This window comes from Herpailurus yagouaroundi, unplaced genomic scaffold (assembly GCF_014898765.1).
Source record: "Herpailurus yagouaroundi ecotype Mexico unplaced genomic scaffold, PumYag 196, whole genome shotgun sequence".
Taxonomy (NCBI): Eukaryota; Metazoa; Chordata; class Mammalia; order Carnivora; family Felidae; genus Herpailurus; species Herpailurus yagouaroundi.
In genome coordinates, this window is record NW_024412427.1 from 31872043 (window position 1) to 31889428 (window position 17386).

At 41.5% G+C, this 17386-nt stretch overlaps 1 protein-coding gene across 5 annotated transcripts in view; it reads left to right on the forward strand.

The window, feature by feature from the left end:
* CFAP61 (cilia and flagella associated protein 61) overlaps positions 1 to 17386 on the forward strand; it is a 281759-nt gene that overhangs the window by 127257 nt on the left and 137116 nt on the right. For 3 of the 5 annotated variants that reach the window (XM_040447823.1, XM_040447825.1, XM_040447826.1), the window contains 3 exons: positions 88 to 165; positions 5845 to 6051; positions 8811 to 8945. In XM_040447823.1, coding sequence (XP_040303757.1) covers positions 88 to 165; positions 5845 to 6051; positions 8811 to 8945 — 420 coding nt within the window. Of the gene's footprint in view, positions 1 to 87; positions 166 to 5844; positions 6052 to 8810; positions 8946 to 17386 lie in introns of those variants that run through there. The other 2 variants (XM_040447824.1, XM_040447827.1) reach the window with 2 other exon arrangements.

Consider the following 17386-nt stretch of genomic DNA (forward strand, 5'->3'; position numbering starts at 1 on the left):
AAGTCGGACGCTTAACCGACTGCGCCACCCAGGCGCCCCTTGATGGTTATATTTTAAGGGCCTTAAAATATATGCTTATCTTTTCAGGATGGAACATCACTGAAAGCATTTGTAGCTGAAGTTGCAGAACAAATAGTCGGCATTGCAGTGATCAGAGATGAAATGGTAAATTGCAAAATAGACATTGATTTCTTGGATTGTGCCTTTTTATATCATGAATTAGCACACAATACCTCTTTTTTGTTTTTGTTTATTTAATATGAATGCCTCTTTTTTTAAGGACTTCATCATCTGCTTGGTTGATTTTTCAGTTTCCCATTTTTTCAGTTTAAACTATTTAAAATATTACAGAGAATATATGAAAAATTCACATTTTATAAATTCATATAACCAGGGTGCCTGGGTGGTTCAATTGGTTGAGCGTTCTGACTCTTGATTTCAGCTCAGCTCCCGATCCCAGGGTTGTGGGATCAACCCCCACATCAGGCTCTGCCCCGAGCATGGAATCTGCTTGAGATTCTCTCTCTGGGTCTCTCTGCCCTTCTCCTCTACTCATGCTCTCTCTCTCTCTCTCTCTCTCTCTCAAATAAAAAATTAAAAAAATTTCCAAATAACCTTCCACCAGGACCACCACCACCAAAAAATCAAAACAAAACAAAAAACAAACAAACAAAAAAGTCCCAGTGCTCCCCAAAGAATTACTACTGTTAATAGTTAGGCATTTATTCTTTCCTACATTCTTGCTTGCACATAATTAATTACATGCACTGTATGTGTGTGTGTGTGTGTGTGTGTGTGTGTGTGTGTGTATGGTCAATTGGACAAGTAATTTTTTTTTTCCTAGTGCACAGCCAATTCTTCCAAAGTATTTATTGCTGAGTAGTTCATTATTTTCCTGCTGACTTAAAATGTCACCTTTACATGATTCCATATGCCCGTGTCTATTTTTAAACCCTCCTTTCTGTTCTGTGGATTTACTTGTTGATATCTCTTGTATTATTATGTGCTTTGGTATCTGATAGGGGAGTCTTCTCTCATTTGTCTTTTTTTCTAAATTCTCTTGGTTTTAATTAGACATTTCCTTTTCCAGATAAGCCTTGTAATACTTACTAAATGAACTTATTTGCACCTTTGTGGTTTTTGTAGAACAATATAGGCAGAATCAACAATTAAAATATTGAGACTTTCTCGGGGCATCTGGGTGGCTCAGTTGGTTAAGCGTCCTACTTTGGCTCAGGTCATGATCTAGTGGTTCGTGAGTTTGAGCCCCAAGTCAGACTGTATGCTGACAGCTCAGAGACTGCAGCCTGCTTCTGATTCTGTGTCTTTGGCTCTCTCTGCCCCTTCCCTGCTTGTTCTCTCTGCCTCTGTCTTTGTCTCTCTCTCAAAAAATAAATAAACATTAAAAAAAATAATAAATAATGAAATATTGAGACTTTCTAGGAACATGGCTTTCTGAATTGGTGGTGGTGGTGTTGAATTATTTCGGGTTCTTCAGTAAAGTTTTGTGGCTTTTCACGTACAGCTTTCTTGTGCCAGATACTTTGCCCCTGTAGGTTTACTCTCTGCTCTGTTCTGTTTACTCTCTGACTCTAATTGGATTTGGCCAAAGGGGAACCCTGATGAGAGGAAGGGAGGAGAGTGAGATTGGGATGCCCTCAGCTGGCTGGTCTCTCCACTGAGTTTTCTGAGCTTTTCAAGGTGGCCTTTTCTCCAGCACCCTCTCATTTTGGATTCCAGTAACTAGCACCTCCCATGCCACCCACCTAAGGTGGTGTTAGCTTGCAGTTGCTGCTACACTGTCCCCTACTGGTTTCCCTGCCCCCTCCTTGTAAGTAGTCTTTTTGTTTTAACCCACCTCCAGTTATCCTAATTTGAACATACCATCTGTTTCCTGATGAGACCCTGACTGATACAGTCCTGAACATTTATGATTTGTTTCTACTTGTTTTATATTTTTCTGGGTATTGGAGTGCCTGGGTGGCTCAGTCAGTTAAGCCTTGGACTTAGGCTCACAGTTTGTGAGTTCAAGCCCCGGGTCAGGCTCTGTGCTGACAGCTCAGAGCCTGGAGCCTACTTTGGATTCTGTGTCTCCTTCTCTCTCTGCCCCTCCCCCACTTGTGCTCTGTCTGTCTCTCTCTCTCTCAAAAATAAATAAATGTAAAAAAATTATATTTTTCTGGGTATTATAAAGAGATACTTTTTTTTTCATTGTTCTAAGTGTTTATTTTGGTATGTGGGAACAATAGTACTTTTTGTCTTGTGATCTTATATCCAGCCACCTTTTTGAAGTCTCTTTAGCTCTGAGAGTTTTCAGTTGAATCTCTTTTCTGGCACAGTGTCACTTCTTCCACATTGTCTTGACCAAAGCAGTTATAGGGCATGCTCAGATTCTAGGGATGGAGAAAGTGACTCCACCTCTTGATGCTGAGAGTGTGGCAAGGTCAGTCTGCCAAAGAGCATGCAGGATGCAAGTTAATCTTGTGGCCATCTTTGGAAAATAGCCTTATTTTTAAAATATTTATATCTTATTTCTTTTTCCAGTTTTGTTATATGTTTAGAATAACATTGAATGGTAATGTTTATAATGGATACTTTTGTGGTGTTAGTTTTAATGGGAATGATTCTGTATTTTCCTCCATTTAGTATAATATTTGCTGCAGGTTTCTGGGAGGCATCCTTTATCAAGCTGTAAGGAAATTCTCTTCTATTTCTAGTTTACTAAAAGTTTTTATTATGAATGAGTGTTGAATTTTATCATCAAATATGTTTTGGCATTTATTGAGATGACCATACGGCTTTATTCCATTAACCATTAATGTATCTTACACTATACTTGTTCTTTGGTTTATTTCTCTTTTTGATTCAATATATCTTTGAATGATTTTTAAAAATTTTTGTTAATGTTTATTTTTGAGAGACAGAGACAGAGACAGAGTGTGGGTGGGGGAGGGGCAGACAGAGGGGGAGACAGAGAATCTGAAGCAGGGTCCAAGCTCCAAGCTGTCAGCCTAGAGCCGAACACAGGGCTCAAACTCACAAACCATGAGATCATGACCTGAGCTGAAGTTGGATGCTTAACCCACTGAGCCACCCAGGCGCCCCTTGAGTGATTTTTTTAGAAAGGGTGATAGGTGGTAGGGTCTCTGAGTGCATGCATATACAAGAAGTTTTTATTTTGTTCTCACCCTTTAATACTCATCAGGCTGTATATGGAATTTTTATGCCAATTACCTCTCAACAGATTGTTGACATTTTTACTGTCATGGTTTTGTAGTGTCCAATGTCACTGATAAAATGTAATGTTATATAAATAAATGTATATTTGTTTGCTTTCTGTCTTGAGAATTAGTTTGTTTCTTTTCTATCCCTGAAACTCTGAAATTTTACCAAAAAGTAACTTACGCCTTTTCTGAGTCATAGGAATATCTTTCCTCTATGATTTCATCATTTTTTCCCTTTTAATTTATTCTCCTCTTCTTGAATTCCTTTTAATTCAAGGATATTGGACCTTTGGAATTGCACCTTCACTGTCTCTTAACTTTCTTCTCATTTCTTTATCTCTTGTACTTCTTTTTTTTAACTTCCTTTTTTTTTAGTTTATTTACTTATTTTGAGAAAGAGAGAGCGAGAGCACAAGGGTGAGTGGAGGAACAGAGAGAGAGAGGTAGAGAGAGAGAATCCCAAGCAGGCTCCACACCATCAGCACAGAGCCTGATACGGGGCTGGAACTCATGAACCATGAGAACATGACCTGAGCTGAAACCAAGAGTCGGATGCTTAACCAGCTGAGCCACCCAGGCATCCCTTCTCTTGTACTTCTTACTCTTCATTCTAAGAGATTCTCTTGATTTTGTCTTCTGGATTTGTAATTCAGTCTTCAGCCTTGTCCATTCTGTTATGCAGGCCTTCTATTGGAATTGTCATTTGAGGGTTCGTTATGTTTAACTTCCAAGTCTTTTTTGTAGCAGCTTGTTTGTTATGTTATATGCAAGGTCCTTCTTGTTATCTCTGAGGATACAATAGAATTTTTTTCTAAAAAAAATTCTCTTCCGTTCCCTGACTGACCTCTGTGTCCCCCTAGAGGAAGTTGTATGTTTCTTTCTTCTGATCTTTTGCATTTGTCAGTTTTCCTTGGAAGTCTGACCATGTCGTACCTGAAAGATTATAACATTAGCGTGGCTGGCTGGCTTCAGTATCCTCGACAGTTGTGCTTCTTGCTTCTCCCCTGCGTCTCTCAGTCATGAGGAGAGCTACCCAGCCCTCTGTCAAATTGGGAGGTGGCATCAGTTGTCTGGCTTCCTCTTGTGGCCTTGAATGTAGATGATCCCGGCAGACCTTTGAGGGGCCCAAGGTAAGAGGGTGTAAGCTAGTGTTAGAAAACTTTGACATGTTTTCTTCCAAGGTGAAGAAAACTATCTTACTTCTGCATCCCCCATCATGCCACCACCTCATTATTTTAAAAAAATTTTGTTGTTGTTATTTTAAGTGGTTTGGGATGGGAAGAAAATTAGGTGCACATGGCCCATCTGCTGTTTTGAGCCAATAACATCTGTTGGCCCTTTGCTTCTTGTTTTTCAATGATTTCTCAGCCCTACGCTTATTACTCATTTTATTTTATAATGAGGGATGCCTCCTTGGTAATTAAAGAAAGGTCTTAGGTGCTAAGGCAGTTGTAGGGTCAGCCCAGATGGAAAGGTCAGGCATTACCAGAATTGCCCTCAGATACCACCACTTCCCTGGTTATCCTGAGCCCCATTTCCTCTGTGCTTTATAGCAGAAGCTTTAAAGACAAAGGACCTTGATAGGCTTGGATACAGACTTCAGTTTTCCTGAATTTTCTAGTGCCAGCTTTGCCAATCACAGAGCAACTCAAGTTCCTTGCATTCTCCAATCCTTCTTTTTGAAAGTATGCTTTTAGGACAGTTCTACTGTGTAAAATAAGAAGAAATATAAGTAGGTGCTTTCCAATCTGCATATAGTTTGAGGTTTCATGCATATCAGATGTGTTTACTACTCTTGTCATGAAAGAAAGTCACACTCACTCAGAACAGCACCCCACCCCACAGTGTCCACTACTGGGAAGTGAAGCAAGACAGGCTGAATCAGTACACAGTTAGCATGGTTGAGCCCCTGCTTCCCCACCCACAGTGCGGGGGCCAAAGAGTGGCGGTCAGAACTAGACCCATAGAAGCAGGAGCAGAGTGCCCGATATTTTCTTTTATAAGTAAACACTCACTAGTCTTTAAAATTACCTTCCACGATGTAAAAATAAAATACCTCAGAAGCATAAGATGTTTAGGGAATGCCTATGGACGAGGCCTAGCCTTGCAGTTTTCCTGTAGATCAGTCTAACCACACGTGCCAGTCGAAGGATGTGACCAGTGAGATGACATGTTTCCACATTAATAGTGAAGAGAGAATAGTAATGAGTCCAGAGAACGTTGGTGGCTGTTGCTTGTCCCACTGCTGAATTTTGTACAGGCTCAGTCAGTCGCACTGACAAGCTTGTCCTGTGCTTGTCCAACACTGGGAAAAAGGTGTTGTCCTTTCCCCTGGTCCCTAGCAGAGACTCAAGGCTCTCTGGGTTTTTAGCAGCCACGGCTCTAAGGAACAAATTCCAAAGCTGTGTAGCCATCCTTCAGAGACAAGCCATCAGAACTTTCAGAAGACCTAATTTTCAATTTTAAAAATTTGAACAATCAAAATGAAGTAGTAAATCACTGGAGAGATAAGCACATTTCTTACTACTATACCTAAAGTAATTAAAAATTTTTCTTATCATAAAATGCATGCCACTTATTTAAAACATCCTTTAATGCCCTTTCCCCACCTCTTTTTTAGGATATAGAGTACATACGATCCCATTACAACATTGAAGATTTCATCTACTTCAGTCACCACCAACGGGAAGAACATGGGCACTTGTATCACTTTGTCCTGAACCCTATTTTTCGGCACTACACCAAGTTTTTTCTGAAGGAGATCCTCCGTTTAAGCTATAAGTCCTGTCTCTACTATCCTGTTTACCCACAATCCAGGGAAGACAAGGTAAAAGAATATCATAATGCACTTTTCCAGCACATTCACGATGTCATTCGTGTTGTGTGCCATATTTTATTCCTTCCTTGATCAATGGATTTGAATTATAACAGGGCTATGAATTTCAAATGGCCATATTGAGTTTGGCCCTTTTATTACACTATAGAGAAAGTCCAGAAGACTGAATGTCTGAAACACTCACAATCATAATTAGTAGAACAATTTGTTGGCTTTTCCATATTGACAAAGCAGAGACTGGAAAATCTGCAAAAATGCTCTAAGGGACATGAAAGTCAAATGATTTCTTATGGTGCATTAGTGAAATGCCATAATGATCCTATCATGCTCTTTAAACAAAGAGCATTTTGGTTTGAACTCACAGAACAAATCAGTTCAGTCCTATAAGATTTCTGTGCTATCACGGCATTCCAAATAGGCACTATAACCACCGCCATAAGAGTGATGGATAAAAAGTGGAGATGTGTGGTGCTGACATAGCCTTTATGTAGTAAATACCTGTATAAGTCTCCCTAGCATGTTATACTTATGAAGACTCATACTTTGTAGTAAGCACTATCTAGTGTATAAGGTCTAGTGCACAGATAGCAAGCTCTTCTTCCTGTTTCCATCTTGCCTCTACTTATCCCACTCAGTCTTCAGAGCACTTTCCGCTAGTTAAATTATGCCTTTTGCCATGAAAGCAGAGGTGTCCGTCTTGTTCAAAGCTGCATCCCAGTGCCTAGAAAAGTCACACACATGTACACATGCCTGTCACTGACAGCTGGTCCTCAGCCTGATACAGATTTGAGAAGCTATTAGGTTCAATCACTAGACCATCTAGTTGTCCCATCATATCCCATTCATGACCAAAAACTTTCTCATGCTCTTCCCAGAATCCTTGATGTGGTCACATTTTTTCTTTGTTACCACAAATGAGCCAAGCAGATTTTTAAAGTAAGCTTATTTATTAAACTTCAAACCAGTCTGAAGCATATCAGTAAAATTCCCTTAACAATAATTTTGCCAATGCATCTTATTTAACAAAAGCCTTTGGGGGAAGAAAAGAGGGAATGGGGAAGAAGAAAAAACATGGAAGGGATTTTCAGTGAGATGCATAATATGCTCTAGTGATGAGCATTTTTCCTATCAAAGTGTGGTGCCGTAGCCATGTGAATGCCCTAGATTTGAACCTCAGGAGATAGAAAGGTAACAATTCTGGAAGATTCTGATCCTCCCCCCAACCCCCCGTTTCTTTTTACTATTCATTTGGCCAGTGGCCAGTGTGGTGACCTTCAGGATGTGATACTAAATTCTTACTTTTTATTCATGATGTTACCTGCATGCGCCCAGTTGGTATGAAACTCCTTTTGCATCATAATAAAAAAAACATCTTTGACATTTCATCAAACATTCACATATTTATCTCAATCATATAGAATTTGGAATGTGTTATACACTATTTCACGTAGGATATAGAAACACATTTGGAGACAGATTTCCTCACAGTCTGCACTTGCAGGTGATTTACACACATACCTTTCTTTAAACACGTGTAAGAAGCTGTACCAGATAAATTAGGAAAGAGTTTCCAAATTCTGCTATAAATTCCCAGTTGACTATAATAAAAGTGAATGTTAGGCTTGCTTTATCAAGATGATTTTCTCCACGCCCTCCTGTGAGGACATGTATTAAGAGATCCTCCAGGCATAAAAGCAGAATTCTGGCTAGGAACTCCTGGGCTCTATTTTTCAGTGTATACAATCAGGGTGTGAAGTTCAATGGTGAAGGATTTTAGAAATCCCTTTTAGAAGCTCTTAGAAATGCCTGGGGGCTGTTTTTCGAACAGCAATAAGTCATATGTAAACCATCTTATTTATTAAACTACACCTAATTTTAGTTCAGTTTTATTTGTTTTGCTTTCCATTTTAAATTCAATAAACATTCTAAAATTTTGGATTCACAGTTTAACTCTTGAGGTTTAAATGGTTGAAATACCCTGAGTTAGTTTCACCAGAACCCCTGAGGGGGTTCATAAATGTGAAAGAAATAAAAATCACCGTGTTCAGTTTTCTCTGCCAAGTTTTAAAAGTGGGGTAAAATGTATATTTTGACGCATTCTCCTAAAACATGGTTTATCATAGTCTATTTCAGTAAGCATAAATCCAGCTCATAATTTAGCATTAATATAAGTCAAAATAATAGGATCCAATTTCTGCACCCGCACCCCACTTTCTGATCTCATCTTTTTGTTTTAAAGTGCTTGTTTTATCAGCAAAAGTCCAGTTGAAGTGGCTGTGACTTTCACAGACAGGAAGATTTCCACATCTGCACTCAGCCTCCTCTCAGATGACATTTTTATCTATGTGCCTTCTTAAAGCAGCTTGTGCCAAACACGCAAAGGTTAACATGACGCAGATAACACAGCTTAATGGGGTCAAATCAAGCTGATTCATGATCACTATGGAGAAGAATATCCTCCTGGGGAAAATACTTGTACTGAAAAATCCCATAAACCAAACCACTTGTTTATCTGTCATTCCCACAGAGATAGTAATGTAATTACTCTCGTAATTATCTTCATTAGTGTCAGGCATTATCTACAATTCATTCCTCTGCTCGAAGAGTATGTTTGTTTATTTGCCGACTTTTCCCCCTCCCCCGTTTGGCCGAGTTCAGACTTTTGTGTTTGTAAAGCCGCATGCACTCAGGCGTCTGTGCTGCGCGGCTCTGACATTCTCTCCCCTAAAACAGAGATCGCTGTCTTTCAGTTCCAGAGCTCCTATGCCCACTCCCTGACATCCGCCCTTCATTACTTGGTTCCCGTGCGGCCGCGACGACAGATTGTCTATCCTCTGGAAAAGCTTGGCATCAACGCTCCATCAAAGGCGGTCTCCAAGGACGCGGTGGGTAGCCGGGCGGCAGCAGGCATGGAGGCTCTGTGCCAGCTCTCGCGGGCGTGGCAGATGGGGTGGCCGCGCTGTCTTCTCGGGAGCAGGCTGCTTCTTAATTACAGGGAGCCTGGCGCTCATGCCCTTACAGGGGCGCCCTGTGGAGGCTCCCCTGCAGCCCTTTCCCTCAGGTGGTTATTGCACAGAAACCTGACACAGGGGTGGCCTGATCCCTGGATGACAGACCCCACAGGGACACCTTGTGTGCTGTGTCTCAGCACAGGCGGCCTAGGGTCAAACTCCCAGCATATTTCTGTTTCCTTTTTCCTTCCTCAAAAGCAGATTTCCCCTTTCCATTGATGTTTTGTTTAGGCAAAAGTGGGCATTCACAAGTCAGACAAAGCGGACAGAGAAAGTAGAGCTGGCTGAGTTTGAGATGTTTGGGTCCTAAGCTGGGTTTGTTAAACTCCTCTGTGGGGAGTCAGGATGATTAACAGGACCATATTAGCTGCCCTGGGGGTGGCACAGGCTTAACCTTAAAATGAGCAACCCTGGGATGCTTTTTCTACCAAAACAGGAGAAGAAACAAAAATAGAACCTAGATTTCACTTTAAAAATGGAAATGTACATGTGTGTGTACACACGGCCATGTTCTAACTGGAAAAGCATGATTTTGTCAAGTTTACTTCCATATGTAGGCTCGTAGTATTTGTGTACACTTCCATTTAAATAAGTTAAAAAAAAATTCCCTTAGTGTGCTGATGTTTGTACATTGTGAGAGAGGAAAGTGGAAGGTTTAAATTCTCCAAAAGGTTAGCCAAGGAGTTGCTAGATACGGTGCTTAAATCAACAGCTTGGGCAACCCCGGTGCTGCAGGAAGCACATCATTCTGCTGCCCCCGGCTCCCACTTTGCTGGGTGGGGCAGGGGCGGGGTTCCACCAAGACCCACCTTCGTGGCACCTGCTGACTGTACCCAAGGTTGCTTTAGTTCTACATTCATCTCTATATTTGTAAAATAAACAAGAAATTCTAAATTTATATTTGAGTAGAGACTGAAAATCAGTAGCAATTCTTTCCCCTCCTAACTCTCTATGATGGGAAATATCGAGCATATACAAAAGTGGAGAGGACCAGATGAAGCAGGGCTTCTCGTTCTGTGGGGCTGACAGACCTTATCTCCTTTTTTTTTTTTTTAACCCATCATAGGCTGATAGTTTTGTAAAAGGTGAATTTCTTAAAAATGAATTTAAAACAAAGACAGATAAGATTCAAGTCCAATTATTTTATTATTAGATTTAACAGACACAGAATTACTCTGTCCAATTGCTGTAAAACTGCTGAATGCCTCTCTCAGTCTCTGCACTTACTACATGGGCACCTATCTCGGACCACACGTTGAGTAGCACTGAACTCCCAGATAGTTGGCACTGAACTTCAGAAATTTCCAATTCTTGGCCAATTTTGGATCTCTACCCCCCGCCCCCATCACTTCCCCTTCCTCCTTATCATTTTGAAGCAATTCCCAATATATATATTTCATCCAGGGCCAGCGTGAGTTTTTAGGTAGCAGGGCCCAACGCATTGCAGGGCACGGTCTGTCCACTCTAAAGATAAGAGTGCCCGAGCCGATCTGGAGGACCATTGGGATGGCCACCAGATGGTCTGTTTTGTGGTACAGATCCTAGGATTGGACTCCTTTGGAATGACAGCAAAGACCTACAGATTTGGCACAAAGACAGTGCCTTAGGGTCAGAGAGGGTGGCTTCTTCTATAACTCAGTGAAACACAGCTTCCATAGAGTTGTGCTGATCCCAGGAGAAGGAGCTGCAGGTACCAAGTATAAGGATGAAACTTCTGTGTCGGATCAGGGTACGGATGAGAGATGCCGCCCTTTTACAGTGACTGCTGACACTCCTTCCAGTATGGAGAGACCATACGACGAGGCCAGGAGAAGCCCTCATAGGGCTCTGGCACCTTCAGCCAGCCCTCTGGTGGCATGAGTTCTGTGGCTGGACCAGGAGGGGAGGAATGCGGAGCTGTCACCTGGTTATCAAGAGCAGTGTTTTTTTGAGTACCAGGAGCTTCTCTCTACCCTCACCCCCAGGAATCTCCAGAGCCTGGAACTCCAAGTAGGGAGAAGGCCAGAAAAAAAACATTTTGTTTCATTAAAAATAATCTTATCATGACTTCCCAGGTTAGTATGAGTTGCAATTGTTGCTTACATGTAGTGACCTTTTCTATCGTGATCTTGGTGTGCTATGTACCCACCCCCACAACACAGAGCCGTGGCTCATTTCAAGGCACAGCAGGGGATGGATTGTTCACATCTCTGGTCCAGGAAGGCAGCCACTTACCAGGCAGGTGGAGCTGATGCTTGGTACCTGCTTCACTGGGCTGCATTGTTTACTATACCTCCGAATTTTGACTTCTGAAGAAACACTTTTACTGCTGCTTACTGTACTCCTTCTTGAGAAGGTCTTAGTCAAGATTTAGTTCAGCAAATAAGATTTAGTAAAAGTTTTAGAAATCTTAAAAGTGTGGTCAAAAGATTTTCAAGAGCATAATCCACATGGGATGGGCCTGGACATTTGAAAATTAAAATGTGGAATTATATTATCTTAAATTATTTTTTTCTTTTCAACATTTTCGTTGGATTTAATGTTTTAGGCTGATGACCTGAGACAGGGTGAGCCAAATAGAAATGTTTTAGGAGGAATTTCTATAGAGCCTAAGAGCATTGTTTTCTTAGCAGAGCAATAGTGTTGCACCCGTTGAACTGAGTGAAACTGAGTGACTCATTACTAGATGAATGCCTTCTATTTTCCCTTTAAGTTTTAACGCCCCCTCTCCCCACCCCCAATCAGCACAAGGAGGTTATATAGCTCCCTCATCATGTCCGCACATTTCTCTGGCTGGGCACTTGCCTTTCATACCTTTTACCCTACTTAAACCATCTCAGAGTGACCATCCATTCCCTCGCCTTCACCTAGGAAGCCAGTCTTCAAGGGAACAGATCATTCCAGGCATGAATAATGGGATAGAAAGTGTTTCATCTCTGTGGGTTGCCAATTTGAATCTGGCACAAGCCAGCAGTGATTGAAATTCATCACTGCGTGGCAGGGAAATATGCCCCCTCCCTACTTCAAGGCCCTGGTGGTTTCTGCCTGGTTTGGAGGATAGGTGACTCTGCCATAATACCTTCCCTATGGCTTTCATTAATTGACAGCCCACCCCATATTGGGTCATAAGAAAGGACCTGGGAAACATATAAATGATTTTCATCCCACATTACAAGGGTACGCCCCCCCCCAATTCATTGTAATATCTCCATAGTCAGCCAGTACAGATTATGGATAAGAGAGAAGACGTTTTTCTGACCAAGACCATGATCATGTGGGATAGGCCTGGAAGACTCATTTCTCAGCTTGAATTGGCCATCTTGGTCAGTGCATGTACATTCTGGGAATTATTGTGATGGGAGTTTTTTATTAAATGAATCAGCATGGTCCACATACGTGAAAACTACGATTAGGGAAACACTGAAATTTGGCCGAATTAATTGAATGGCCATATTAAGGACTATGGAGCAGTTTGACCGGGTGGTTCCAGTTTCTTTCCTTTCCTGCTCCTACACAGGGATTCAGAGATGACTGTGACACCTTCCCATCTGGGAACTTACAGGCTAGTGTCAGTATTAACGTGGGATTGCTTGGTCTGATTAAACAAGGGTGGGAGAGGGCTGCATTCGTCCCTGGTACTGAGAGCCAGACTCAGAAGGAGTAGCCACAATGGGTTCTGCACAATCACTTGGTAGGGAATGAGTTTGTTCTGAGGCATTGTTTCCTTTCTAAGAATGGGATTTTAAATGAGTCCTATTTGTGAAATGAAATCCCGGAAAATCTTCCTTGAGCTAAAACAGCTCCTACCCTTGCTTCAGTATCCTAGATTCTCCCTGTCATCCACTTCAGTGTCTCTAATTCTTCATCCTAGTTTATGTGATTCATAGAATTAGAGGGTGAACTCATCTGTCTCTCTCTCTCTCTCTCTCTGTCTCTCTCTGCCCCCCCCCCCCAATTTTTGGCACTAAACCAAGCCATCATCTTTCAGATGACAGAATCATTTCAGGAATCATACTTTCAGGGCCATCAATGCCTGTTGTTACTTTTTTGTGGGGGTTTATTAGTGATGGTCTGTTTAAATCTTGACTAATGAATTCTTTGAGGCCTCCCTTTTCCCTTTGTCTTTCTACAAAGGAAAATTGCAGTTTATTTAACCCCCCATTCTCAGAGCTAAGCGCTGGCTCACTTTTTGCTGGTATGTGATCTCTCAGGAAGATGTCACTCACTGGCATTCAGTTACCCTTGGAATTGTCCCTTTTCATCTCTGCTGTTCTTCCCCAGTCCAGCTATAATTACCATCTGATGGACTGTTACTGGATACTGTTTCACTTGTGCATCTGCTGCCCTAGGAAATTGCATTATTCTCTGAGCACCTGCTAGATTTTCCCCAGCTTGATTGTTCCTCAACCCCCCCCCCCCTTCAAACTTGGAAACTTTCGCTGCCCATGGTTAGACTTCCCTTGGTTGTTCTTCTAGTCGGGATGTGTGCGTGTGTTTTAAAATCAGCCCAGTAGCATCTCCTTGGTAGAGGTTTCTAAAAATGTATACCCACGTTTTTCAACATCGTATATGCACTGATCACCTTAATGTGACCATGGCGATATTATCTTGAGATGAAAGTAACCCACTTTACAGCCTATGGGTCAAGTTTGCTTTTTCAAGCCATTTCTCAGCCATTTGTTCTACAAACAGGAGATGTATTTGCTCTTAGTTAGGAACTCTTTTCTCTGACATCCTCAGAAGAATTTACATGAGTTCTTTTTTTTTCTCCAAATAGTACAAGTTCTGTGATCATTTCTTTCCAATTCTCTGAACACTATCTAGTTTAGTGTTATATGTAGTATACATGTGTACATAAGAATGACTTCTGTGACATCAGTGATTTATTCTCATAATCCCTTCCTCTTAGAAAAGGTTACAAAATAACAACAGCAACCACTTCTATTGACAGTATAGAGCTCTTACTAAAGGCTTCCCGTGAATCATCTCATTTAATGCTCACATTGGCACTTGTAAATAGTCAATTCTACTACCCTCCTCAACGTATCTAAAGAAAACAGGCTTGTAGGGAAGGAGGGTAAATGACTTGTCCAAAGACTAATTCATTGGCAAAGCTTCAAATCAAGGCATTTGGATGCCAGATCCCTACCTTCAATCATTACGTGTGTACTCTCTTATCTAAAAAAGTAACGTACTGCTGTCACAGCTCATTGTAGGAAAACCAAACCGCAGAGAAGGAAGATGGCTTGCCAGAGTCCTTTTGGGATCTCCCAGATCTTTGGCACCAGCTACTTAATCAAAAGGTGACCCACAGATAATTGGCTTACCCCCAGAACAGTTTGGATTTTCCTCTTGGCCGAGTCCTCCACTCTTGAGTCTGATTCGGGGCCAGCCTGACCCCGGCTGGGCTCGGCTGGGAAGGAGCAGACTCATGGGGCCAAGGTGGTATGCCGAGGTCAGTTTTTAGACACCAGCTGATCAGGCTACCTGCACTTCTCTATCCAAGTTATTGTTGCAAATCTTTTGAAATTATATTGGCAGCTGCTGGGAAAGGAGGGAAAAAAACTAGGATCTCATGCATAGGTTACGTTACAAATCTCTCAATATTCAGTTCCATGCTGCATGTGGCTTCACATTGTTCTTGGAATGTGCTCAAGTAGGGATGCCTGGGTGGCTTAGTTGGTTAAGCATCCAACTCTTGGTTTCCACTCAGGTTGTGACCTCACGTTTCATGAGATCGAGCCCCGAACCCCATGTCATCAGGTCTGCACTGACAATGTGGAGACTACTTAGGCTCTCTCCCTCTCTCTCTTTCTCTGTCTCTCTCAAAATAAATAAACATTAAAAAAAAAAGATTTAAAAAAGAAAGTCCTCAAGTAAATGCCAAGGCTGAGTAACTGAAGGTTTGCTCAGGAGGCCAGGGGTGGATAGGGTATGCACTGGTGGCATAATCGACAAGCCTGGACATTGTTTAGGGCTGATAGAATGCCAAAAATGCCAAAAGAAATAACACACCCTTCAGGGTGTGATAAGCTAAGAAGCTGCGAAAAGTAAAGTTACTTCTTGACACCTCAGAATCATCAAAAACCAATCCTACATCTTATACTTATTTTCTGGAATAGATATTGTAGGATAGTCAACATCTCTCTCCCTTCCATCCTCCCTCTCTCTCTCTTCGACAGCTTTATTGAGATATGAATCGCATATAATACAATACAATCACATATAATACAATTAAATACCATTTAAGTTGTACAATTTATTGGTTTTTAGTATATTCAAACAGTTGGGTAAATATCACCGTCAAATTTCAGAACTTTTTTGTCTCCCCAGCCATTAGTAATGACTTCTTATCCACCCCTTCCCTGAGCCCTAGACAACTGCTAATTTACTTTCTATTTCCATGAATTTGCCTACTCTGGACATTTCGTATAAACAGAATTATACAGTGTGGCATTTTGTGACTGTCTTCTTTGACTTACCGTGTTTATAAGGTTCACCCATTTTATTGCGTGTATCAGTACTTGATTCTTTTTTATTGCTGAATAATACTCTATTATATGCATGTACTGTATTTTATTTATCCATTCATCAGTCAGTGGACATTTGAGTTGTTTCCATCATGTTGTAATGAACATTCCTGCACAGGTTTTTATGTGGCTATTATGTTTTCATTTCTCTTGAGTGTCCATACCTAGGAGCAGGATTGCTGGTTCATTTGGTAATCTCTATGTTCAACATTTTGAGGAACTTGTAAACTATTTTCCCAAGTGACTGCACCATTTTGCACTCTCTCATTCTTAGATTAGACCCAGCATTCCTGCTAACAAGTGGTAAAGTGCTGGTCAACTCAAGACCAGGGATGGGCAGTGTACCTAACCATTCTTTCAATTCAGGAGCGGAGCTTTCCCACCAGTCCTGGAGAGCTTCATGCTTGGTTGACTGAACACCCCTAATAGCAGCTTCGGTTATTTTGAAAACAGATTTTTCTAAAATATAATCTCCCCTGATCTTATCTTCCTTGCCTGACCCTCTCTGGCTCATCAGCCTCCTGTAGGCCTGCATGCACATTTAGATGAGCTCCAGCAACAGGGAAAAAAAAAAAAAAAAGAAAAAAAAAGCCCATCCAAACCACAGGAGTGAAATACAGGACTTCCTGGTTTTTAAGCTACCAGCATGTCCTTTGTTTGAGTCCACCTTTACTAGTGTCACTGCTTTTAAAACAGCTCCCAACAGGAAAAAAAAAATCCTGAGGCTTTCCTGAATATTGATCGGGTTCTTGCCACAACCCAATAGGAAGAAAAAAAAAATGCATCCTGTTCCCCGCAGAGCCAGAGTAATGAATGCTGCTGAGGTCCAGAAAGGCCTCGGGATGTATCAGCTGCCTGCACTGCTGTGCTGCGCTGGGAAGGGCTACGGCCAAGCAAGGCTCCTGGGTGGACCTGAGCTCCCGGGGAGGGAACTGGCCTTCACAGCTAAGTGGCTTCTTTAGAATCCGCCTTTAGGGAGGAAAGGCATGGCTGCACCAACAGGAGGCTTTGCTTTGTGTATTTTAAAGTAGCTGGGGATATAAAATGACAAAGGGCACAATTAGAGCTACAGATGCTGACTAGGAAGTTACATCTTTTCCTCTTGATTGAAAAAAGTTCCTCGTACAACAGCAGTGCATATTTCTGGTAGAGATTTTAGGAAAAATCAATAGAAAGAGAAAATCCATAAAAGCTACAATAATCTATCTATAGATTACCTTTGTTAATATTTTGGTGTTCTTACTTTGGGATTCTTTTCTGTGGAAAAAAATACATGCAATTAAACATGATGTTTTGAAACATACTTTTTCACTTACTATGTTATGAATGTCTTTGCACATTACTAAGTATTCTAAAGTGTCCTTTCAATGTTGCACATGTCCTGTGAGCAGCCACCCCTAGCCACCCGTGAGTACTTTCTGTGCCGGGCTCTGTGTTACACGCTTGCATGGATTGCCTCATCGCGTTCTCCCAGAAGCTGGGCATCATTTTCTCCATTTTGCGGTGGGGGAAACTGAGGTTAGGAGAGGTGTGGTTATGTAACAGACAGAGCATTAAGCCCAGCAGGACTTGTGGGAATAACAATGAAGCCACTTGATTTCTGTCTTCTTTCACTCTGTAAGTATGCTCACTGTGGCCGGCTTCTCCCCAGTACCCAGGTGGAAAGTGGGCAAATCACCCTGTGATTTTTCTGTTTACTTTTAGGTAATTAAAGTTGTGTGAGTCACTCTAAATCACAAAACATCTTCATTCCACAAAAGGTCCAGTTTCATTTCATGTAATAATCAAAACTCAATTTTCATCTGA